The sequence below is a fragment of the Microtus ochrogaster genome, chromosome 21 (assembly GCF_000317375.1).
Source record: "Microtus ochrogaster isolate Prairie Vole_2 chromosome 21, MicOch1.0, whole genome shotgun sequence".
NCBI classification, from domain to species: Eukaryota; Metazoa; Chordata; class Mammalia; order Rodentia; family Cricetidae; genus Microtus; species Microtus ochrogaster.
Window position 1 is genome coordinate 42,346,832 of NC_022022.1, and position 26,358 is coordinate 42,373,189.

Here is a 26,358-nt window from a genome sequence, read left to right on the forward strand (position 1 = left end):
ATGATAGATAGATAGATAGATAGATAGATAGATAGATAGATAGATAGATGATAGATAGATAGATGATAGATGATAAATAGATAGATGGATAGATAGATAGGTAGATAGATACATAGATGATAGATAGATAGATAGATAGATAGATAGATAGATAGATAGATAATAGATAGATACATAGATAGATGATAGATAGATACATGGATAGATGATAGATAGATAGATAGATAGATAGATAGATAGATAGATAGATAGATAGATAGATAGATTGATATTTACTAGAATACAACTGCCTTTTTATTGACATGTCATTATGGCATTTATGGCAGTTTTTTTCTCTACAGTAGTGGATTAAAGAGATTAAAACAGAGTGCACATGTGCCCCAGAGCCTGCAGCATTGCCTCTCTAGCCCTTCACAGGAAATGTGTGCTGACTCCTGGAATAGACTATAATGAGCTGCAGAGCACATAATTTTTTCATTAAAATTAAGCATTGGGCTTTTAAACAATAGCCAAAGTAAATGAAAGAAGTCAGGTTCAGATTCTTGCCTGATGCTGGGACCAGAGAAAACAATCCAGTTCCATCACTCATTTTCTGTAGAGTGCTAACACATCACTTAGTCTTTTCTCCTGAGACAGAGTGCTCCCTTTAGTAGGGTTGCTGAGCACAGTGATAGAGGGAAAGACAAGACCATCTTGTGGGGGCATCATGGAAGCCAAACCAGTGAATGATGTTCAATACAATCACATGGGCAAGAACCTGTTCTGGGTGCTGGGCCCTGATGTAGAGTCAGACAAATCAGTAAGATATGATAAATGGGGGTGGACTAATAAAGTTTCAATATACACAGTAACCCTGCCTTTCTGGAGTCTGTGTGCCTGTGAGTCTTGGACTGAGGTGGAATTTGGTTTGAGATAAACAATGAACTACTAGAACCTCTAGCAAAATGTGTTCTTCAACACATTTTATGGAGATACCAAGTAAGCAAGAAATAGCCTGTTTCCATCTAGTGGAGAGTCACGATGAGCATTTGTGTATTTTATCTGAGAATCCCCACAGTACAAACTGTATTTGTGGCACATGCCTATTATCTCAGCATTTGGGGGGAGAGTCAAAAAGGAACTCTGAGAGTTCAAGGTCAGCCTTCCTATATGGTGAGTTCCAGGATAGTCAGGGCTTTTTGGAGAGACCCCATCTCTCCTTTCTTCCTCCAACATGCTTTGCCAAAACATACTGGCCATCCAAAATCTAAAAATGAAAAGAAAACAAACAACCACAAACTCCTACAATGTCTTTCAATCCCAAAGAAAACTTGAGGAAATAATGACTTACATTCATTTAAAGTGAGCTGACACCTATGGAGTTTTTGCATGTTTGTGCAACTGTTCTAAGCACTACAGTGAGCCTGTGACATAGAGGAGCATGTCTGCCTTCTCATAGTGCAGCTGAGAAAACTGAAGTGCAGAGTAGATTGTGGACATTAGCTTCCCTCTTTCCTAGTAACTGGGAAAGCAGGTGACCAGCTGCTTATGTCTGGAGATATTTTGCTTTTGACAACTGTTGGGTGCTACTGATACTTGGTGAGGGAAGACTTCTGACCCAAGTTGTCAACGACTGAGAAATGCCCCCAGACACCTTTTCTGCCAATGGCCAATAGATGGTAAACTTGGCGTAATTCCCTCAAGAATTTCTTCACCTTGGACCAAAATCTTTTACCACCTTTGAAGAGACATGGCCCTATTACATCCACTTCTATTCAAGGTTCAAACTCAGAAGAATAGAATTCTATCTGTGTTCTGGATGTACTCTTTTGATGTTCAAATGTGTATGATTCACATATTAAACACTTCAAACCCCAATAGACGTGTCACTGCTTACTAACATTACTCCTAATTACTGAATCTTTAGTTCCTCTGACCTCCTGTGGCAATCTGTACACATCCTTTTCCTCACAGTTATCACCCTGGGAAGCAGTTACTCACTTAAAGGTCATTCCCATTTAGAAAATGAGCCCTGTAGAGAAGTGGCTGTGTAGGGTGTGCTAAAACTCCCATACCACACTTGATAGCCCCTATGTCAGAGAAAAGGCCTCTCAAAGTCCCAATAATGCCAGGTTTGAGGAATCTCCATCTTAGAAACTATGGCAGCTCCACAGCCCAGTGTGTTGTCTGCCAGAAAAAAAAAAAAAGTAATTGGAACACATGAATGAAAGCTCACAGTGGACTACTACCTTAGAAATGCCATCGGTCCTATTCACTTATACTTACTACGTGTAATAAGTCAGTCATACTTACCACATGGACATGTCTAAAAGGGAATCGTGGAAGCAATTAGAAATAATGATTAGAGTTTAGCACCTAGCACATGAAGGGAAAGGGTGTAGGAGAGTAAAAGAATGAGGGGAGGGGAGAAAGAGGAAAATATATGACATTCTTGTAGGTGTAGTCAGAGGCTGTTCATTCGTTCCCGGCTGCCAAGGCCCAAAATACTAACACAGAAATTATATTATCTGCAACACTGTTTGGCCAATAGCGTAAGTGTATTTCTAGCTAGCTTTTATATCCTAAGATAACCCATTTCCATTAATCTGTGCATCACCACAAGGTCATCACCACTCCAGCGGAGGTGTCTGTCTCTTGCGGTGGCTACATGGCTTCTCCCTGACAACTTTCCTCCTCTATCTGCTTGGAATTCCCACTTAACTCTATCCTGCTAAGCCACTGGCCAAAACAGTTTTATTCATTAACAACAAAAGCAACACATAGACAGAAGGACTTCCCACACCATATAGGTACTAAATACATGGATTTTTTTTTTTTACTTATTTGCTTTGGAGTTTAATTTAAATATTGACTGAGAAATAACAAAAAACATGGTGTTTTGTTAATGAAAATATTATTTTCTGATCAGTTTTCTCTCTGTCATCTCCTCCTAGGTCCTCTCAACCTCCCCACACTTCCAACCCCATGCCTTTTTTCTTGTTTTCTCCACAGAAAACAAACAGGTCAGCTTTTTTAAGGCAGAATGAAACAAAGAAAACAGACAAACTGAGAAGAGAAAAAAGGGAGGGAGAAAGAAAACACATGAGACACATACCACTCAGAGACACACCCACATATACAAAACCCACAAAACACAAAATCAAAGACCATAATAGGTAAGCAAAATCAAGCAAGATTTTTTAAATGCCCAAATAGAGAATTATGATACAAAAAATCTCCACAAATACCACTGAATTCATATTGTGTTGTAACATCTACTGTTAGACATGAAGCCTGCTCTTAAGTGTGGTTTGTATTCCCGGTAAGGCACCCTGGGAAAAGCCTAATTCTTCCTTTGAGAGTGTTTATCAGTTGGAGATAGATTCTGAGTTAGGAATAAAGGCTTCTATCCACGTCCCCTCTCAGCACCTGGGCCTCATCTGTCTTTATAGATCTATACAGTCCTGTGACAGCTACCAGTCTCTGTGAGTTTATATTGTGTCAATCTTCCCATATTTATAAGGCCTTGTTTCCTTGGTGTTTTCTATTCCCACTAACTGTTACAATCTTCTCACCTCCTCTTTTTCATAATTCTCTGAACCCTGAGGAGAGAATTTTGATGAAGACACCCCATTTAGGACTGATTGTTTAGGACAAGGTCTTTAATTATCTGTCCACTGTCCAGTTATAGGTCTCTTTATTTACTCCCATCTACTGCAAGAATAATTTTTTCTGGCAATGACTGAGTAAGACACTGACCTATGTGTATAACGAAAGGCCATTAGGAATAATTTTTATTGTTAAATTTCTTTAGTAGAACAATAGCATTTGGTTTCCCCATAGACCCATGGCTTATTTAATTTCTGGGCCACGAGAGCAGCATCAGGGGTTATCCAGATGGTTTCCATCTCATGAACTGGGTCCTAAATCCAAGCAGATAGTGGTTGGTTACTCCGATGTTTGTGCCAATATTGCTCTAGTATATCAAGCAGTCTGTTTCACATTGTAGATTTCAGGGTTTGTAGCTGTGTTTGTGTTTATTTACCTTTATCCTTTGGTTAGTATGCAGAGTATTTTTCAGTACTGTGAACACTATCAGTAGGGGTGAAAGCCCTAGTTAGGCACTAGTTAGATATATGTGTTATTTTTACTTACCATTAGTTTGTGGAGAATAACCAATAGCCTTAGTAATAACTTAAGTTGTTTGGGGGTTTCCATGGAACTCCTTTGGCCAACAACTCAATCAGATGTGTTGAGGACTGGCCTCAACAAAAATACCTCTTGCCAGGAAAGGGGCATGGGAAAGATATCAGAGGGATTGTGGGAGACTATAGAATGTGTAGTGAGAGTTTCTTGGAGTAGAGGGAAAGTTTGAATTAAACATTGTAAAAATGGTAGCTCACAACTAGAATTAGACAAGGCTAACAGTCAGCATAGAGGCTCGTATTCTCCCCACAAAAGAAGTTGAATTTAAACTACTCTAGTAGAAGAAAAATAGTTATCTCTTCATAGACCATATAGACAGCAGACTTTGTTGCAAGAAAGGAGCTGCTTGTTCATCCCGGCTTCCCAGAACCAAAATAATCATACAGAAACTGTATTAATTAAATCACTGTTTGGCCCATTAGCTCTAGTTTTTTATTGGCTAATCTCTGACATCTTAATTTAACCCATCTCCATCAATCTGCATTACCACAAGGTAGTGGCCTACCAACAAAGTTTCAGCAAATCTATCTCCAGCAGTGGAACCATGGAGTTTCTCCGACTCTGCTTTCTTCCTCCCAGCATTTAGTTCTGTCTTCCCCACCTACCTAAGTTCTGTCCTATCAACCCAAGGGTTCATAGGTTGGCAAAAATTATGGTTGGTACTCTGATCTTCAGAGAACTGTAATTGTCAGAAATAAATAAATAAATAAACCTGTTACCTAAGAACTATGCAGCCATAACACAGGCAAGGGACTAATACCTCTGTGGTTATCTTATGTACCCTACACACTGACCATGTGATCCCTCGCTGTAGGTCCCAAGGCTCTTTACTGCTGGCCAAATCTGTGGTCTCAAAGTAAAATTAGACTCAATGTTCTCAGAGTCAGAAAAAAATTCTAATTATCTCCCTTGCCCATATGACCCCTCCTCCCTCTCTTCAACCGAACTATAGGATCTGAGCTCAGTGCTTGGCTGTGGATTGTTTCATCTGCTTCCACCAGTTACTGAATGAAGATTCTATGATGACACTAATCTAGACTAGAGGATAGTCACTAATCTGATTACAGGAGAAGGTGAGTTCAGGTACCCTCTCCACTACTGCTAGGAGTCTTAGCTGGGGTCATTCTTATGGATTCCTGGGAATTTCCCTAGTACCAGGTTTCTCCCTAACCCCATAATAGCTCCTTCTATCAAAATATCTCTTTCATTGCTCTCCTTCTTTGTCCCTCTCCCAAATTGACCATTTGAAACCCTCATGTTCCCATCTGCCATCCCCTCTCTTTTACCCCCACTCCCAGTTTATCTTAACTATTTCCCCTTCCTGGGGTCCTCCATGTGTTATTTCTTAATTTTTATGAATTATTTCTTTCATGTTTCACTCCTGGCTATGTCCCCCAACCTTCAAATAGCCCGACCATCTACCCTAATCAAAACCTCAGTTAAGCTTTATCTTTCTAAGCATACCCTCGAGGCTGAAGAAGCACCAATCTATGTATCTAGCAGCACACAAATGCATTTCTTTGGGATTCATCCAGTTGTGTCAGAGCTGTTCTCTCATGACTGTGGGCTGCTTGTAATGTGAGCAATGCCTATTGTCTGAAGACTTGGGAGGGAATAGAGAATCTAAGTACTTACATTCTTAGGAATCTCATCCTGATAATGTGGAACTTGATAACCTTATTGAAAGTAAAATCACTATGAGAAGTATCTTCTTTGTCTACTACCTCTGCCTAGGTTTCACTGTAGCACTTTACCCTAACGTATTACTGTGTTTTATTTCATTGTTTTGCTTGCTGTCATTCTCCTCCAACTGGATATAAAGTCCCTTGGTGAAGAAATTGTTGTCAGCTTTGTTCATTAGTGTACCCCAAACCAGTACATAATAATACCCCAGTAATTGCAGCTATAAAAGACTCATACTGTTTGAGTCTAGATTGCAATATATTTTCACTTAATAGTCATAAAAATTTAATAGTTCCTATAGCCACTTGGAGATGAAGAAACCAAAATTTCTAAGATTGTTGTTTCTGAAATTTTAGCAGCCTCTATGTAGATAAGATTTAAGGAGCATATTCTAGATTGGGGGAGGATAAAAAAATCTTTTCAAAAAATCATGATCTTTTGTTATGTTGTATGCTTACTTAGTAATGATTTGAGAAATGTTTAGATACTAGGGGTGTTCTAGAATACCTTTGAAGCAAAGTCTTGTCCAAGGGTCTTACAACAGTTCAGCATTATTGTGGCCAGCTCAGTGTATTTAGGAATTGGTGAAAGTGGTCTGTCTATAGCAGAAACTTGTGAAATGGTGAGAAACAACAAAGCTGATGATAAACTCAAGGCAAGAGGTAGAAGTAGGATTCCCTTTACTAGGATTGACTTCAGCCATTTGTGATTAACAAATCACTGCAGTGATCCTTAAAAATAAGGCAGTGGACCTACCCTAAGCCTCCTGGTATAGATATTTAATGGGATTAGTAGGGTATGAAACAGCTGGCCCTGGACTCCCATAACACACTGTATTGGAGACCCAGTGCTGTGAACCATGGTCTGCCATGACTGCACCCAGGTGGCCATTCACACACTTCTCTGTGCATCTATGGGCCACCTCTTGCTGAGGAATATTGTGGTATTCCGTATGTGATACAGCAGGAAAATAGGTCTTTGTGGGTAGTCTTTCTTTAGAGCGATGCGTCAAATGCTATCTCATAATGGCCCTTTTCTCCATCTGTTACAGGTCAATGCACAAACTGGCCCAGCTGGAGAGACTTGACCTAGGCAATAATGAATTCAGCGAGCTGGTAAGCAAACAGGCTTTTTAAACTTGTCAAACAGACTCCAGGGGATTCTTTCTGCTGTGTCTTCATAACCCAGGCATTTAAGCTTTGAGTGCATAAGTGTGTTTGCCAAACATTAAAACAATAAAAGCTAGGAGTTATGTTGATTGTTCGACTGTATAATAAACCACAGGAAACTGTATGTTACCTATCACAGAAAATCAGAATTACAGGCTGTGTGTTTTGACAATTTAAGTACCAACTGGGTAGCAGGAATAAAGTATTTTGCAAACTTCATCTCAGCTAATCCTAACCTGACATGTGGTCACCTTAACATTATGTATTAACCTGAAATGGTAACTGATACATAACTGTTAGGTGACTGCTGAAGAGTTAAAAGGGTTTGTTTAGAGCCCACGCCTTAAAGATTATTGTGTTGGTTTAGAAGTTAGCCCCAGGGTCAGCACCCTTCCAACCATAATAAAATGTCTTTCCCATGAAGAAATGCTAATGCCGCACTGCCTGAGAGATTGGCAGTGTTCTGACAGCCACTTTCCAGCTTTTTACTTTAAAGTATACCCAAAGACCAGAATCACAAAATCAAATTAGAAAGAAAACAGAAAATCCTTTGTAAGAAGACCAAGCATACTATGTGCAGAAGTTTCTCATTAGACTCTGTCAAGTCTCCAAATCTATAGTTAACTGAAGGCCTCTGAATAATCAATCAGCTTTTCCCATCCTTCAATTGTTGCTTGATTTGGGGAAAGTGACTTAATCTCTCTAAACCCCATTTTTCTGATCTATAAAATGGGGGATATAGTGGTTGCTACCTTAAAGGGCTTCTGTGAGAATTAAAGAATAATGCATATATAAGACCTGGAAAAGGTGCTCTCGGTCAGTGCTCCTGTGCAAGGGTGGTACGGATTCCATTCATGATATAAGAGAATACATTAGGAATATTCGCTGTTTTATTTTAACCATATCCAGCAAGTTATTATGCTGCTGTTTAGGGCTGTTCTTTCAATAGCAAAAACATGGTTTTATCTGTCTGTGATTGAAAGCCCCAATCTGTCCTTAAATAAAAATTACCTCCCTAGAGAAAGGAAAGGGATATCTTGATAAAGGGAACCATTATGTGTTAGGGAGAAATCTGTTAAGAAAACTCCCAGGAATCCACAAGGATGACCCCAGCTAAGACACCTAACAATAGTGAAGAGGGTGCCTGAACTGGCCTTCCCCTATAATCAAACTGATGGTCACCCTAATTGTCACTATGTCTGATGCACCCTGGGTACATTTTTCCTATAAAGGGTAGTACCAGAAGAGGCTGTCAGATCCTCTGGAACTAGAGTTACAGACAGTTGTGAGCCACTTGACATGGGTGCTGGGAACTGAACTTGGGTCCTCTGTAAGAGCAATAAGCAAACCTATCTCTCCAGCCATGTATCTTGTCATTTTTAAGGAAGATATGTGTGGTGGAGACAAAGATTGGTCAGGGTGGTAAATAATAAATAGTTGTGAAGCTAGGAGTATGCGCAGACAGATTTGACGTTAGTTACTAAGGCTTTAAGGAGGGCCCTGCTTGCCTTTAGCACACATGTCTTGATGTCATGGGAGAAAGGACACAAACAGCAATTGAGGTCTTCACCTCACTTTGTAACTGCATCTCCCTCATCATTAAAACAGGAATATTACTCCCATCCATTTCATGGGCTTTGGGCAAGTTTTCATGTAAGAGCATCTGCAGTAAGCATTCCTTATATGTGTTTAAGAATTTCAGTCACCAAGGACTTTGCAAGCTTTTCACATGGAGATATATCTAAATCAATACTTAATTTAAATATTTAAATCAACAAAAACGACTAGGTACCTTAGTTAGGGTTTCTATTGCCATGGAGACATCATGACCATGGCAACTCTTTTTTTTATTTATTTATTTATTAAAGATTTCTGTCTCTTCCCTGCCACCGCCTCCCATTTCCCTCCCCCTCCCCCAATCAATTCCCCCTTCCCTCCTCAGACCATGGCAACTCTTATAAAGAAAAGCATTTAGTTGGGATTTGCTTACATTTCAGAGGTTTAATCTATTATCAGCATGGCGGGAAGCATGGGAGAACACAGGCAGACATGGTGGTAGCTGAGAACTCTATATCTGGATCTCCAGGCAGCAAGAAGAGAGACAGATTGATGTGGGATTTCCCTCTGTGTGCTGTGATTACCATTGATAAATAAAGGACCAGCTTTGGGCCTATAGCAGAGCTATAGGGGAACAGAGCTAGGCCAGGAAACTAAACTAAATGTTGGGAGAAAGGAGGAGGAGTCAGAGAGAAGCCATGTAGCCCTGCTGGAGTCAGATAGACCTTTACAGCTACGTGGCAATACATAGATTACTAAAAATTGGTTAAATTAAGATGTAAGAGTTAGCCAATAAGAAGCTAGAGCTAATGGGCCCAGCAGTGATTTAATTAATACAGTCTCTGTGTGGTTATTCCGGGGCTGAGCAGCCGGGAACGAAACAAGTGGCCACCTCACAAGAACAGACACTGGCCCTGACTTGAGCATTTGAAACCTCAAAGCCCACCCCCAGCAGCACACTTCCTATAACAAGGCCACACCTACTCCAACAGAGCCACACCTCCTAATAGTGCCACTTCCTATGAGCCTATAGAGGCCATTTTCATTCGAACCACCACACTAGGATATGTTTATTTTTATCAAATTATACTTATTGAAATTTGATTTATGATTACTACAATGTAAGCTCTCCATGGTATGTAGTAAATCGTACTCCAGATCAGTGATTCTCAACCTGTGGGCCTCAACCCCCAGATATCATTGGAAAAAACAAATACTTACATTGTGAATCATAACAGTAGCAAAATTATAGTTATGAAGTAACAATGAAAATAATTCTATGGTTGGGGGTCACCACAACATGAGGAATTGTATTAAAGGGTTGCAACATTAGAAAGATTGAGAAGCACTGCTCGAGATGGATAGTTCATTGATATGACAGCGATCTACACTGTCATCATGTTTCTCAAAAAGAAATGCTGACATTTGCTCAGCAGAGCCCTGGCTCCACAGCTCAGTATTCGACTGACATCGACATCTTGATATTATCCTAAGTCATGTGACTTCTGTTTTAAAAGTTCCTGCATATGTATAGTTTCTTGCTCAGCACATCATCTTTTGGATGCAGTTACAAATGTCTTCTTCCAAGATCTCCTGAGTAAATTGGGAGCATGGGGACCATGGGAAAAGGTTGAAGGGGAGGGGAGAGAAAAGGAGGGGAGCAGAGAAAAATGTAGAGCTCAATAAAACCAATTTAAAAAGACATAAAAAGTCTTCAACAATTAAAATAGCCTCCTACTTCTGGCTACAAGTCATTGGGTTTTAACTTCTACATAACTAATAGATCTGCTTATTAAAAATACGAAGTTTTCTACAGATCCTTCACGAATTTCTCTGTAACCATTCAAATAGTCTGTGACTTAATTGGTTTCTTGTTCCACAATTTTTAAACAATTTATGTCCCTGAATTTAATTAGATAATTTTCCCTTCAATGTGTTAGTGCTGTAGGTTTATAGAAAAAAATTCTGATGTAAAACTTTTCCACTTCTTAAATAAACAGACCACAATAAGGAAAGTGTGTGTGTGTGTGTGTGTGTGTGTGTGTGTGTGTGTGTGTGTGTGTGTGTTTTGATAAAATAAAATGTCTTAGACTGGATATTTTGTCAGCAGTGGAAAGCTGTTCTCACAGTTGTGAAAACATTCCAAGATGTAGGTACCGGAGGATTCAGCTGGCTTGGGGTCCACCCTCCCTGCTTCCTAGATGCCCTTGTTGTGTTCTTACATGGAAGAAGGCAAAGAGACAGAACTGGTGACCTCTCTTAGAAGCTTCTTTTCAAAATACACCCATCTATTCAGGAGGAAGTTTTTTATCTTGAGATTCAAATGGATTTTGTTTCTGTTTGGTTTATCTCTTGCTTTTATAAAATTTTAAAGATAAGCATTTTAAAAAACAGGTGAAAATTCTTGGGTTGGAGATACCTGATCCACATAACTGAGGTCAGTGGTTGGCAGACTGTGTGTTCAGGCAGAGTACAATGAAAATATTCTCAGAGAAATTTGAAGCTGTTCCGTACTTTTCTTAATGTCCCTGCATTTAATTGAAATTGACTGGACTACTAATTTATTAAAAGCATGACAGTAAATACCTCCACATTTTCCTAATTTTCCAAGGCTTACTCATTTTTAATTACCTAAAGTAGATGCACACCCGCGGCGAGTGGCATTCACACACCTATTCATTTCCTCCATATGTAATTATGACATGCTTCCTACCTCTAATCAAATTTTCCCAATTATTCTCCTAGAAAAGATTACTTTAAAAGAACAAAATAAGAATGAATCGTTACATAACAAGCCATCCTATCTTTAGGCATAGTATTTGAAAAACATCCTGATTAGTAATGCCTCTGTTTCACTGCATGTGGAGCAGTACCAAGACTTTGAATCACGTATACATCAGAGACATTGACAGAGTTATTAACCTAACGTGAAAACTTGAGAACTGAAACTCACTTTGGCTCCTATTGGGAGCATACCATTGTCTGTCTCAGTCAGGAGGGCCGGGGCGCAAACTGTATCAATTATTTCACAGAAAAAAATTAAAATAAAGAGTTACCAATTGTGCCCCAGAGAAGTGAAAAAGAAGGAGCAGGCACAGAAGTGGTTGCTCCAGGGAGCAGCAGGTGAAGAACAACGAGCACCTGAAACTGGGAATGTTGGGAGGAGTGCCTGCCTACTGGTGCTGTGGCTCCGATGAGCATCGCGACCTTTGCGGTTGTCTTTTTAATCACTACGGCATGAAGAAGTGTTGCTGATGAAATAATGAGAAGAAAAGTTGAAAATCCCTTATTTTTCCAACTTCTCATTCTCTCTGAGATGTCCCATTTAATGCAGGTAACGCACAACACAGACCCACCTGCCAAAAAGAAATGTGGTAAACTCCAGATTTCCAAAGGGTGAGCTCCTCTTAGAAAGCCAATAGCTTAATAAGAAGAAGGTTAGTCCCTATCCTGAGAACAATAGAAATCCTTGATGACTAGATTTCGGCAACATTTTCTCAAGTTCTCCCTGGTCTAGCAAAATACCCAGTTCCCACTTGGCACTTGGAATGATTTGGTTATTAAAAGCAAACAGTTTAGTCCATTCTAATTATCAGAATTATGCCTAATAAGCAGGAAATGTTTGATTCAAGCTAGACAGTAATGAAGGTGAAAGAAACACTTCCACTTATCTGAAAAGCAATCATTTTATTACAAGCTGTCTTTTGAGGAATCAATCCCCAGGAGCAATATTAGACAGTCTTCCAAATGGGTTATGTAAGAAACTTCGTAATACAAAACTGGCCATTCCTGCTATGCTGGCTAGTTTTGTGTCAACTTGACATAAGATAGAATCATTTTGAAAGAGGAAACCTCAGTTGATAATCTGCCCTTTGTGGTGTCATATGAACGTTGGGCAAGAAAAGACATTGAATGCTCAGCACAGTGGACTATTCTGGGGACCTTGAAAGATAAAAATATTGAGAAGAAAGCAGACAATGGAGGCCTGGTTTGTGAAGTTCCAGAGGAAAGTAAAGACCCTATTAGGGTCATATAATTTTGAATTAAGATTCTATGGTTCCATGTAAAGCCTTTCTTCTTTTCTTGGAGTACTTTAAACATTTGGTTTTAAAGTAAAGAACTGTGTTTAAAAAAAAAAACAAGCAAACAAAAACAAAACTCTGTAGTTTTAGTCCACTGGGGATGAAGAATCAACCATGATTAACAAGAGACCAACACCACTGAAATAAAACTTTGGCCTTACTGAGAAAACTGATGCTGATTGTTAGCTGGAACTGGGAAATTAGAAGTGATTAAGAAGAGGCCAGCATCATTGAGGATCATAAATCCTGAATTATTTCCTCAGGGTCCACACAGATAAGCTGTAGTACGGAGGGATCTAAAGCAATATCTCATGCTGGCAGATAAACTTGGTAGTGTAAGAATCACCCAGATAGTGATAGTTTTTGAAGGCTTGAAAGAGTTATGGAGAGCAGTTAAGGCTTGACATCATGAGGCAGAGCTGGAGTCCCTGAAGAAAATCTGGAAGAGCTCATGAATTAAAGCACAACCTCAGTTGAGGTAGAAGGGTCAGGATCAAAGGGGTCATGGAAAGGAGCTGAAGCTTGGCACCATGTGGTAAGGTCAGAATCCCTGAAGAGATCTGAAAATAGGCTGTTGGTAGAAGTACATCCAGACCAGTTGTAGCAGGAGACCCAAGTGTTTTGGAAATGTCGGTACTGTAGGGCTACCACCAAGAACAGCAACAGGTGTGGAGTGGAGCTGGCATGAGCCTACAAGGTGTGCTTTGTGTGTTGTGGTGAGCCCTTTGGAGCCCAGAAGATCGTGAGTCCCAGAAGTCTGACACTAAGATTTATACAGTTGGGCTTTAGGTTTGCTTTGATATGATTGTGTCTGTGCCCCCCCTGGATCTTTATTCGTGTAGTAAAAAAAAAATGTTTACTTTTATTTTACTCAAGCCAATACTTGTGTAAGACTTTAGAACTTTAGAGAGATTTTTGGGATTTTACAAAGACTTTGGGTATTTTAAAATGGTTGAACTTTTAAAGTGTTTGAATTTTTAAAGACTTTTTTTTTTTTTTTTTTTTTTGGTTTTTCGAGACAGGGTTTCTCTGTGGCTTTGGAGCCTGTCCTGGAACTAGCTCTGTAGACCAGGCTGGTCTCGAACTCACAGAGATTCGCCTGCCTCTGCCTCCCAGGTGCTTTTTAAAAGTTGTGATATTTTATACTGAGTCGTTAATATTCACAAACCATCTTGGGCATAAATGCAAAGGGAAAGGTACTAGCTGAATAGTATTGAGTTTGTGTGTCAAATTGACAAGAGGCCAACTGTGCTGGCTAGTTCTGTGTCAACTTGACACAAGGTAGACCCTTTTTGGAAGTGGGAAACTCAACTAATAAAATGCCCCCACTAAATTTGCCTGTGGGCAAAACTTTAGTGCATTTTCTTGGTTAACTATTGACGTGAGATGGCCAAGCTCACTGTACGTGATGTCACGTTTGGACTGGTGGTCCTGGGTACTACAAGAAAGCCCATTGAGCAAATCTTGGGGAACAAACCAGTAAACAGCATTTCTCCCTGGCCTCTGCATCAGCTCTTGCCTCCAGGTTCCTGCTTGACATTTTAGAAAAGCCCTGGAGTTGATAAAGGAGGAAGCTGTATACATGTGTAATGGAAGGATACCCCATGCTGGAGGCGAGTGCACGTCTCCAGGACAACAGCAAGGCTGAAGGGTGCAAGACCAAGAGGACACAGTAGAGCGGGAAGAGGAGGTGACAGTGGGCCAGGAGTGGGCAAATGAGAAACCCAGACCTTTGAGGAGGTGACAATGGGCCAGGAGTGGGCAAATGAGAAACCCAGACCTTTGGAAAGTGAGTCAGTAAAGCTTTGCTGGGATTCTATTAAATCTTCTTCCTTTTGACATATGTTATACAGCGTTACCGTGATCAACTTGACTACTATATTAAACATGAACAAAAAGTGTTTCAGGGAGAAAATTGTCAAGGTGGAGTCAGGGAAGCTAGTAAGAAAATTGCTGCCATATCCAAACAAAAACAAGAATGCCTGGGGGTCGGAGTGGTAGAAAGGAGAAGGGGTCAGTTTCTAAATCAGTTGTGAAGGTATTGCCTGTAGATCCCACGAAGTTTGAACTCTAAATCAAATAACTCCCACCAAGCATCTGAAGCAATTACTGCATAGCATACAAAGACAGTCCACCAAATCTGTGTCTAGGTATCCCCCACCCTAGGAATTCCTTTCAGACAGCTCCCCAGAATGTCTGTGGATAACCCATCATATCATAAGAGAAATTAATGGAAGTTACATTAAAATATCTCACTTTCACTCATCATGCCAGGCCTCAGCATATAATTATATTGCTTTCCTGTTGCTGAACTGGACGGGTAGGAAGGGCATTGTCTTTTTGTGTTAATAGACACTGGGAATTTTCCCCTCTCAGCAAAAGTAGTAATCTCCACAGATTTTTGGCGTTCATTAGGGTATCAATAACTCTGCTTTCCCAGAGAGTCCTTTGGGTTTATGAAGTCACAAGTGGAAGACGTTATGGGGGGGGGTGTTTTGTTTTTGTTTTTTGCTTTTCTGTTTTGTTTTGTTTTGTTTTTCAGGACAGGGTTTCTCTGTAGCTTTGGAGCCTGTCCTGGAACTAGCTCTTGTAGACCAGGCTGGCCTTGAACTCACAGAGATCTACCTGCCTCTGCCTCCCAAATGCTGGGATTAAAGACATGATTTTTTTTTTTTTTTTTTGGTTTTTTGAGACAGGGTTTCTCGGTGTAGTCTTAGCTATTTTGAAACCCACTCTGTAGACCAGGCTGGCCTTGAATTCACAGAGACCTGTAGCATGAAGAAAAAAAAACCCAGAGACAGAAATTGGGGTTCAACGTGAAAACCGGAAAAGCAAAGCAGCCAAGCCACTAGAGAAGTCTTACCTCTACCAAGGCTGGGCGACCACAGACTAAGCAGACTAAACCTCTCTCTCCTCCCATTTTATATTCCCTCTAGTGCTCAGATTAAAGGTGTCAGCCATCACCACCTGGATTTGTTTAGGTACTGATCGTGTATAGCCCAGGGTGGCCTTGAACTCACAGAGATTCATCTGCCTCTGTCTCCCAAATCCTGGGATTAAAGGTGTGTACCACCACTGCTTTGCCTCTGGTGATTTAGCTTTGCCTTCTGATATTCAGGCAAGCTTTATTTATTAAAAACATAAATAAAATATCACAATAGAGATCCACCTGCATTTGCCTCCCAAGTGCTGCGATAAAAGGCATGCACACCACCTCCCGACACTGAAATTTTTAAGACAAATTTGCTTTATTACGTCTACAAATTCTCTCCCACGTTTCTAGCCTCTTGCATTTCCTGCTCACTGGCAGCAGCATTTTCCCAGTGCATTTCTTTCCCTTTAGTTTTGGTTTTGTCCTTTGGGCGGGATTTAGGGAGCAATGGTAGACAAATCCCTCTGGTGCCTCGAGTCAGCTTGCTGTTTATCCATGCAGCACACATTTGACCTATGTTTGTTTATGCAGATGTTATGTAAGAACTAGAGATCCAAAGATTAATTAAACACAGTTTGCCTTTTTAGAAACCCAAGCCTATTAAGAGGCATGCAAATGAGTAGGGCAGCTAACTGAAAGCAAGACAAAAAAATAAGATGGGAGAGATGAAAGCTGGCTTCTACTGGGAAAGTCATGAAAAATTCAGAGAAAGTAGAGGGGAAGAGAGGAAGCCCTAGGGAAGGCGCAGCAGTGAGAACGTGAGACAACCAGGAAAGCTGTGTGATGGTGGAGCTAGAGACCCACCCTTCTGCAGAATAAAGGGAGAAAGGTGTTGAGAGAATTGCAATCAAGGCAACAGTGCCCTTAATACCATGAAGCATTCAACCTAATATTCAACCATGGATGGCAGCCTCCGTCAAAGGCCAAGACCCTAATGTTCCCATGTGCACATGAAAAAGTACTCCAGGTGCATGATCAAGACTCCATTTCCCAGAATTCCCCAGGAGAGCCTTGCCCCTTCCACCTGGACCTCAGGAAGCAGCTCTAGAACCCAGAGCAGGTGCAGCCACAATGGGTGAGCCCCCGGGATCCATGGGGATCCTGGTGACGGGGGCTCCGGACTGGTGGGCAAAGCCATCCAGAAAGTGGTCGCAGATGGGCGGGCTTACCTGGGGAGGAATGGGTGTTTGTCTCTTCCAAAGATACAGAGCTGACTGACGCAACACAAACCCAAGCTCTGCTCCAGAAGGTATAGCCTACCTGTGTTATCCATCTTGCTGCAACAGTAGGCAGCCTTTTCTGGAATATCAAATACAACTTGGATTTCTGGAGGAAGAATGTGCCCATCAAAGACAATGTCCTGCATTCAGCCTTTGAGGTGGGCACTTGCAGATGCTCTCCTGCCTGTCCGCCTGTATCTTCCCTGCTAAGACCACCCTATCAAATCGATGAGACAATGATCCACAACGGTCCACCTCACATCAGCAATTTTGGGTATATGTGTGCCAAGAGGATGATTGACATGCAGAACAGGGCCACTTAGTGAAGCAGCATGGCTGTACCTTCACTGTCGTCATCCCTACCAATGTCATTGGGCCTCATGACAATGTCAACATCGAAGATGGCTGTTTGCTGCCTGGGTTCATCCATACGGTGTACCTGGCCAAGAGTAATGAATGGGTCAGCCTTGACTGTGTGGGGTACAGGGAAACCATGGAGGCAGTTCATCTACTCTGTGGACCTAGCCCGGCTCTTCATCTGGGTCCTGTGGGAACACAGTGAAATGGAGCCCATCATCCTCTCAGTGGGCAGTGGGCGAGGAAGATGAAGTGTCCATCAAAGTGGCAGCCGAGGCTGTAGTGGAGGCAATGGACTTCTGTGAGGAAGTCACTTTTGATTCAACAAAGTCAGATGGACAGCCTAAGAAGACAGCCAGCAATAGCAAGCTTCGGGACTACTTGCCTGATTTCTGTTTCACCCCTTTCAAGAGAGCTGTGAAGAAGACTTGTGCCTGGTTCACTGACAACTATGAGCAGACCCGGAAATAAAGGGAAATAAAGCACGGGACAAGCAGGTGCTCAGCTGGCAATGCCCAGTCAGTGGTCACCTCAGATCTCACCAAGAATTGAGGCTAGCATCCAGCAACTTAAACCACATGCTGGCCTCTCTGCCAGGTGGCTCCATGGAGCTGTCCAGTAGGGTCCGTGTTTGTCCATCCTCAGGGAAAGGACAGACCAACACTTTGCTTCTCTGCTTTCACCCCAACCTCTGCATCCACGCTGGTCCTGCTGTCCCTTATGTAGAAACCAATAAAATTGATTGTAATAAAAGGCAATGAAAGAAAATGTACTCCGATATGAAACTTATCAATAACTGTTTACTACTAACTTACTATAGGTGTCTCAAATTGTGAACAGAGCTACAATTTCAGTAGGAGCATACGAATGAAAACAGTAATATGTGAAAGTCAAAGTTTAAGAAATAAACTTGGCTTCTAGAGCCAAAGTGAAAAGGGGAAGAGGTGGCCTTCAGAACATGAGGAGGTGGAGAACGTTAGTGTGTGGCTTTGGCTGTGGTCTGGATTAAAGGTAGAGGAATACAACAGGAGAGGAAGGTGAACTGGAGATAAACAGTCCTGGAAGCTGTTTGAGCACCTTTGAGACACATGGGGAGGGGGAGGGCTAGCCGAGAAATGAAATATAGATTCAGGACTCAAGAAAAGGCTCTGAGCTGCGTATCATCTGGGGCTCACTAACAGGGTTGGCCCAAGTGTACAAATAAAGGTATAAAAATTATGCAGAATTTATAGAAAAGTGTGCAAAGTAACAAATGCACAAATAACATAACTGATAACTAACATGGTTTAACAAAACTTTACAGTCTAAGTTCCACAGAGTCTGGACCTCCTCCTTATTTATCACTGTGTCACATGTCAGACTCTGATAAACACAGGAAGGGTTGTCAGGGAATACCCCCCTTTTCCAGTCTATTTGCCACACAACCGGAAAACAGCATTTGTAGCAGAAGTGAGGGAGGGGTCGTGACTTCCCCCAAACTCTCTTCAACAGCCATACTGTTAACTTGGTCCTTCCAGTTCCTTAACTCTGAATAAATCATTTCATCCTTGTGGTAATGGCCCCATCTGCTGTCACAGCTGAGATCGCCTCTGGCTTTGTGGGTAGCTGCTGCTCTTCCCCATTCCAGGTGCCCATTTTTATATGACGGTAGTAAGACAGAATTACAATTTAAGAAAATATTTGAAGCTAACAAGACATAAATATATGCTTGTCATAAGGTTACCCTGGATTGGAACTCTCTATTCACTTTCAGGCTCGAAGATCTCAGCTTAGTAATGTCTGCGACTGTCAGCCGTGGCAAGTGGTAGTCTTCTCCTCTGCCCAGCTGAGGTCAGCAGAACACAGAAAACCCAGGCGAGGTGTTGTCCTTTTGTTTGTTTGAACCAGACACTGTCTCCATCCTGAGGGACTTACAGAGTATGAAGTACGCCCTTGCCCTTAGATAATGTTTGTTTTCTGGAGCGACAGGCCACTATAAGCATCTTAAGAAAGGGGCCTATGACCACCTGGTCATCTCACTTCCTGACTATATGGGCTGATCTCTGACCACAGTAGATGGCTGGGCTACTTGGAATTGGTGTGTTCAAGGGATGAATTATGAGTAAAGCAAATCCAGCACATTCTTCCAAGAATGGGACTTTGCAGCTCTTGAAAAATGAATTGTATTTACAGTGAGTAGAGAAGAGAGAGCATGCTGGTCAGGAGATTGGCAGAATCAAGGGAAAGGGTTGAGGAGCCCACACTGAGGGTTGACAAAGAGCTCAACAAGAGCCAGAGGTAGGGCAGAGGAATAATACTAGTGGCCCTCCCACTGCATAAGCTCTCATTTCATCTTCATGCAATAAAAGAAAAAGTAAGTGTCTTTGATGGGACTGATGACCAACACAGGAGCCATAAAGATGACTTGGCATTTATCCACCACAGTGGCACAAGCAGAAATATAAGACTTGATACAGAAGTAACCTGTCCAAGTGTCTATTCACAACTCCACACGAAAGGGGAAAATAAACCAAAGTATATGCTACAAGAAGAAATATGGCAACACATGAGAGCATTCATACAGAGGAAAGTAAGACTGAGGCTGTGAAAGTGATGTGGAAACAAAGGCATGTTAGAAACATGCAGGGGAGGGCATCCTTTGCCTTCAACAGCTATGACGGAGTGTGGAAACAAAGGCATGTTAAAAAACATGCAGGGAAGGGCATCCTTTGCCTTCAATAGCCATGACAGAGTGCTTCAGCAGATAGAGTAATAGTATTCAGTCAGCTCATTTAGTGTTTTGTTTTGCACTTATGATGATAACATTTGCCACAATCTCTGACTCTGAATTATATATCTATCTCCATTAGTCTGTCCACCCTGTGCACCCAGAGGCAGAAAAGTTAATGCAGGCACATGTGTTACTCCTGCTTTTATTCAATGAGATGCTTGCTGATCAGTAGATTGGTGACACATTTCCTCGGAGATTTTCTGTTCCAGTAATTGGGCAACATATATATATATATAGATTCATAGAACAAGCACTGATGTGCCTGACTGCTTGCTTTAAAAGAATTCCTGTTCTAAGCTGCAAAGTGCTCACTGAGCAGCAGTGTCTCATGGTTCATAGGTATCTTGTTTTCTCAGTGCATCTCCGTGACCTTCAGGGGTCACTGCCAGAGTTTTGCAACAGGTACATGGTTAAGTGCAGGGATTTAGAGAGGCGTGCCTTGCTCCAGAGCTGTGACTGACAGTGTGGAATTCACAGATAAGGTAGGGTGAGGAATGTATATTGACACACCAATAAGAAAATAACTGATTATTTTTCCTTTATTGAATTGGAAAAAATAGTTCTTTGGTGCAGAAGAAATAAAAGTTTCTATATTTTTGGAGATTAGCTTTTAGGAATGTGTAGCAATAAAAATGCTTATAAAGTATATCTAAATATTCTGAGTATTTCAAACATTGAGATGAAGAAAACTAGTCTACCACAGAAGCCATATAGCTTGCTCCAAATATATCTTTCATTAATGAGCACCTACATATTACCTAAAGGTTCTAGAACCAACATTGCCCTGGCAAGTACAAATTTTCTGTCTTGAAAGAACAACCCTGAAGTTTCCTTTAATCAATTAGCTGTGACGGTAAGTTGTGTTTATACATGGAAATTTTCATTCCTTGTGCTCTTTGTGCCAGGTAGGCACCAAGTCTGACTTACACAGATGACTTCTGGGACCAGCTCCTGTATGGAGGGGATAGAGACTTCCACAAGTCTCTTTCCATGCTGTGTCAGGTCAGGTTTAAGAGTGGACAGGAGGCTGAGGTAGAGCAGGCACAACACTTCTGCCATGTTGCTGTGAAGAACAGCAGGTGAGAGAATGGGTAGAAGGAGCAGCAGAGGCAGTGATGAATGAAACAGGAGTTTGCATTACTGCACGGTGCCTGGTGGAGACCTGGCTAGGAGCTGAACTCAAGACTGGAGTCTCTAGAGACAAGGAAATGTTGAGAAGAAATCAACAGACCAAAGACAGGTGATAAAGGAATACAAAGTTGGGAAGGCTAGATGCAGTGAATGAGAATAAGAAAAAGTTGCTAAAAGCACATAAATACATTGCACTAAATTCAAACCAGATACACACTCAGCTCAATCTTGTTTAGGCCAATTTATGCCACAAAAATGTAATTTTGTTGGGGAGGGGCAATGTTTGGGTTTTTTGGTATTACTGTTTTGTTAGGGTTTTTATGTTCTGCTGTTGTTTGTTTTCGTTTTGTCCTATTTTTAAGTCAAGATCATGCTCTGTACCCTTGGCAAAAGGAGTAGGATTCGAGGGGTGTACTACTATGCCTGGAACCAGATAAAGATAAAAAGGAAATCTATGCAGCATGAAAGATGTCTTGGCTAATTGTCTTTGAAATGCATCTGCTAATGCACATGGAACACTAATCTCGAGTTTCGGATGCTTAGAATCAGTCAGCTTGGGCTGTCACCACTTCAGGGAGCAGAATAAAGAGATGACACTTTGGACAAGGGTAAAGAAAATCTTCATCTTCAGAGCGAGAGACGATTTCCTGGAGGACAGTCGTTGAATAGCGAGCATCCGGTCCCCATTTGAGGCATTTGTCAGGAGTATAAAGGGAAGTCAATAACCAAATTGTAAGCTTTCGCCGACAAATCTTGGTACAGTGAAGAGGGGGCAGAAAGTCCTGTTGAACCCATGCAAAGCTCAGAAAACTGTGCCAAGAGTTTGCTAAATAGATATGCTGAGAAACTGTTCATAATGCATCTATGCCTGGGAAGGAAGAAGAGAGGCCAATAGAGAATAACAACAGTTGGTGATAAGATGCACTGGTAAGTGCTGTATGGGTCTTCTGGGATGCTGGGCTAAGTTAAACGGGCTTGTAAGGAGGGCTGGTTAACAAATGGTGTCTTCACAGCTGAGACAGTAGGAGTGATAACGATCATTGCGATGACCATCTGTGTGTTATCTTAAGAGAGTGACTAAAAAGGATTTGAAGAAACTATCAATTTTGAGCATGGGTTGCTTCTCTGTTCGATTCAGATGTGCTTTCAAGAGCATTCCCACAGATAAGCTGCTTTGACGGAGTGGGAAACAGAAGTGACAAGGGAGTTCAGACCCAGGCTTCCTCCATGTCAGAATATCAACAGCAGGAAGAAAGTCTGTGCCCAGTCAGGGACCAACAAATAGCTCAGGATGACCAGATGGCAGTAGTAGGCATAAAAACTGTAGGAAATGGGGCTTTTCGTGCCTACAGGATTCAGGGAGAGGACGTAAAGTAAGCACAAGTCAGATATGACATTTTCTATATAATGTAAGATTTGTAATCTTTGGGTCATGGAAGACTTTACAAACAGGAGTGAGGACATTGGCATAGCTCCAACTGCAATAAAACCAGTTCACAATATGAGAGGAGAGTACATTTCTTACACGATTTTGACTCTTAAATTTAGAGTCTTGCTAGGTCAACAAATCTGAGGTCTAAGTGGATGGCGGTGCTATAAAGTCTGAAACCAGAATTGCTTTCCTTGACCAAGCTAGGAAACATGAACTACCTGAACTTAACTCCCAAGGGGACTACTCTGTGTTGTTATTTTTCCATTCTGGGGTGTAATAGGACCTAATGAATGCTGAGTGAATTTGTCAAAGAATTCAAAACAAAACTCCAGCATCTGACCTCTTCCTACTACGAGTCTGCCTAAGGAACACCTGGTGCATATGAACCACCTGTCAATTTTCCCCACGATGATTCTCTGCTCCTGAAATATAGTCACCATGATTCACATAACTTTCAGGTCAAGCTAGCATTCCTCATGTTAGTTATATAACTTGGGGCACATTCATTTGTTCCTTTAGGCTCCTGTCCCTATGAAATGGAGATTAACGCTAACTCACCAACACTGAGCACCGAGTGGTTTGGACATGGATAAGCCATTTTCCCCAAAGGTTCATCTTTCAGGAGCTTAGTCTGGGTGTGACAGCGTTGAGAGGTGACTGAACCTTTCAGAGACAGAGCCTGACTGGAGAAAATTAAGTCACTGAAGGCCTTGCCCTTGACAGAAATTAATGTAGTTCTCAGATGGAAATGAGCTGGTTCCCGGGAGAACAAGCCGCTGTAGTGGAATCCAGTTTGTTCTTTCCCTCCCTTCATCCTGCGGTTGGTTCTCTTTCTGTCTTCCTCTATGTTGTGATACAGCCAGAGAGACCTTGAAGAAATGGAGGCCTGCAGCCATCAGAATTGGGAACTTGGTAAACCTCTTTACTTCATAGATCACCAACCCCTGGATATTTTTCTGCAACAATAGAATTGGATTGATGCAAACAAAAACTCTCAGAACTCTCCCCATGACGGTACAGCTGCTCTCATCACCAGTACTGATGAAGAATATGAGCCAAGAAAGTGACAGCTGGGTTCTGCCCACCCCAAAGCTCATATCCTCTATGTTATTCCTGCTGCCCATCAAGCAATGACACCTCCCTCAAAGATTGCTTAAAATGCATTAGTGAAAACAATCCGTGGAAAAACAGCTTGATGGTATTGATGCTGGTGTTGATGCTGAGCTGATGGAGTTTTCCAAACATGCATAAGGACTGTAGCCTCCAAGCATCATATAAATTGAGCATGGTGGCACATGCCAGTATCCAGTGAGTTCGAGGCCAGCCTGGTGTTTTTGAAGCCCTATCTCAAAAACACAAACAAAAACTTTTAAAAGTGTCTTACTATAATGAGTGCCCAACAAGTGTTAGCTTTTGTTGTTGATTACTTTATTATTTATGCTGTCCTAGGCAGCTACATATTTATTTGGTAAAGGGGTCACTGTATCTGAAAGCGGATTAGATTATTTCCTTTGGACACATCTAACTGGGAACAGTCCCTATCCACTGATGCAGACTTCATTCTGTCCCTGTGACTCTGATCATTATTTATGGCCCACCTGTGGAATCAGATGAAACCAGTCCTGCTTTCTTATAACATCTCTGCTATATTTAAAGATGAGTGTCTGGAAGCAACAATTAAAAATTGGGACCTCCTGAAACTGAGAAGCTTCTGTAAAGCAAAGGACACGGTCAACAAGACAAAATGGCAGCCTACAGAAGGGGAAAAGATCTTGATCAGCCCCACATCAGAGGGCTGATCTCCAAAATATACAAAGAACTCAAGAAATTGGTCATTAAAAGAACAAATAACCAATAAAAAAGACCTAAACAGAGAACTTGCAACAAATTAATCTAAAATAGCTGAAAGGTGCTTAAGGAAATGCTCAACATCCTTAGCCATCAGAGAAATGCAAATCAAAACAACTCTGAGATTCCATCTTACTGTAAGAATGGCCAAGACCGAAAACACTGATGACAGCTTATTATGGAGAGAATGTGAAGTAAATGGAACACTCCCTTTGCTGGTGGAAGTGCAAACTGGTATAGCTGCTTTGGTTATCAGTATGGCAATTTCTCAGAAAATTGGGTAACAACCTACCTTAAGCTCCAGCAATACCATTTTTGGGTGTATACACAAAGGATGCTCAATCATACCACAAAAACATGTGCTCAATTGTGTTCATAGCAGCATTGTTTGTTATAGCCAGATCCTGAAAACAATCTAAATGTCCCTTGACCAAAGAATGGATAAAGAAGACATGGTATATTTACAGAATGGAGTACTACACTGTGGGGGAAATAATGGCATCTTGAAATTTGCAGGCAAATAGATGGATCTAGAAAACATCATATTGAGTGAGGTAACCCAGACCCAGAAAGACAAATATAATATGGACTCACTCATAAATGACTTTTAGATATAAATCAAAGAAAAACCAGCCTATAATTCACAATGTCAGAAAACCTAGACAACAAAGAGGACCCTAAGAGAGACTTACATAGATCTAATCTACACAGGAAGTTGAAAAAGACAAGAAATCCTAAGTAAATTGAATAAATGAGGGTCATGGGAGAGGGTAGAAGGGGAAGGGCAAAGAAGGGAGGGGAGCAGAGAAAAATATATAGCTCAATAAAATAAATAAATAAAAGACACCATGGAAAATTTTTTTTAAAAAAGATGAGTGTCTATGGCAACCATTCTTCTCCACTCCAGACCACATGGGCCATCTTAGCCTTGTGTCCCTGGTGCTATCTCCAGACATGATGCATACATACACCTTGTTGAAGATATCTTTGCAGCTGGTCATCCAGAGGAAGCAAACTTCTGTCACTCACGCATGATCTCCTGGCATCTACAGACGAGGACATTCAAAGAAACAGACACAAGCCAGCCCCACCCCTGTCTGATTTCATTCCCAGGTGCTACGGCGTCTTCTTGTGTGGAGGGGTTGTCTGTAGAGTGAATGAATTCACACTGAACACCAAGCTCACTCTAGACTTAAATTCTCAATTTTGTTCACTGCTTCTGAGCTTGGTCTAGGCACAGAAGGCTCCACTCAAGTCCTCTACTGTTATTTCTTGAGAACTGGCCAACATTCTTACATCTTCAGATCTTTTTTATCATTTCACATATTGGTGCACCTTCCCCACATCATGTTATCTTTTTCCTATTCCATCAATAGACTCATCTGAGTATTTAAATGGAATATACTAAACTCATAGACATTAAAATATTCATAAGAGCTTATGGCTTAAAGTATTTCAATTAATTATGAATCAATTACATTTTCTCAGCATCGCCTTTCATTATTGTCACTAGAATACCTATTTGTTCTCTCAACAATTACTGAAACATAACATCATTTTCTTCCTATATATTAATGCAAATGGATGTATTAAAACAAGGCTCTAAATTTTTATGGGCATTTTAGTGGGATTGATTCTGAAACAGAGCAGAGAAGGATAAAATTAATGTAACCTTGAAAAAGGCTCAGACCCTATGGAGGTGACCTTTCCGTCTCCGAAGAAATTAACTGAAGAGGTTAGACAATCTCAGGGCATGTTGTACATCACAACTGAGAGAATCATAAGTAGGCTTTTCATCAAGTGCTGAGCAATTTCATTCATCCAATTTTGTGTATCGGGGTTTCAAATGAGGGCTATGAAATTCATGAATAAAACATTTGCCACTTGTGAGAGGCAAAGGGCTTGTAATAAAGCAAGTGTGTTGTTAAATAAAAGATTTAAGTAAGAGTGGAAGAAAGTTTCTTAATCTGAAGTTAGTTTTCCTTTGTGTGT

The 26,358-nt window shown here is 41.1% G+C and overlaps 1 protein-coding gene and 1 pseudogene across 5 annotated transcripts in view; both read left to right on the forward strand.

The window, feature by feature from the left end:
• Lrrc7 (leucine rich repeat containing 7) overlaps nucleotides 1-26,358 on the forward strand; it is a 412,851-nt gene that overhangs the window by 259,068 nt on the left and 127,425 nt on the right. For all 5 annotated transcript variants that reach the window (XM_005357446.2, XM_026784035.1, XM_013350077.2 and 2 more), the window contains one exon: nucleotides 6,920-6,983. In XM_005357446.2, coding sequence (XP_005357503.1) covers nucleotides 6,920-6,983 — 64 coding nt within the window. The remainder of the gene's footprint in view (nucleotides 1-6,919; nucleotides 6,984-26,358) is intronic.
• Nucleotides 16,680-17,656, forward strand: LOC101987891 (annotated as a pseudogene).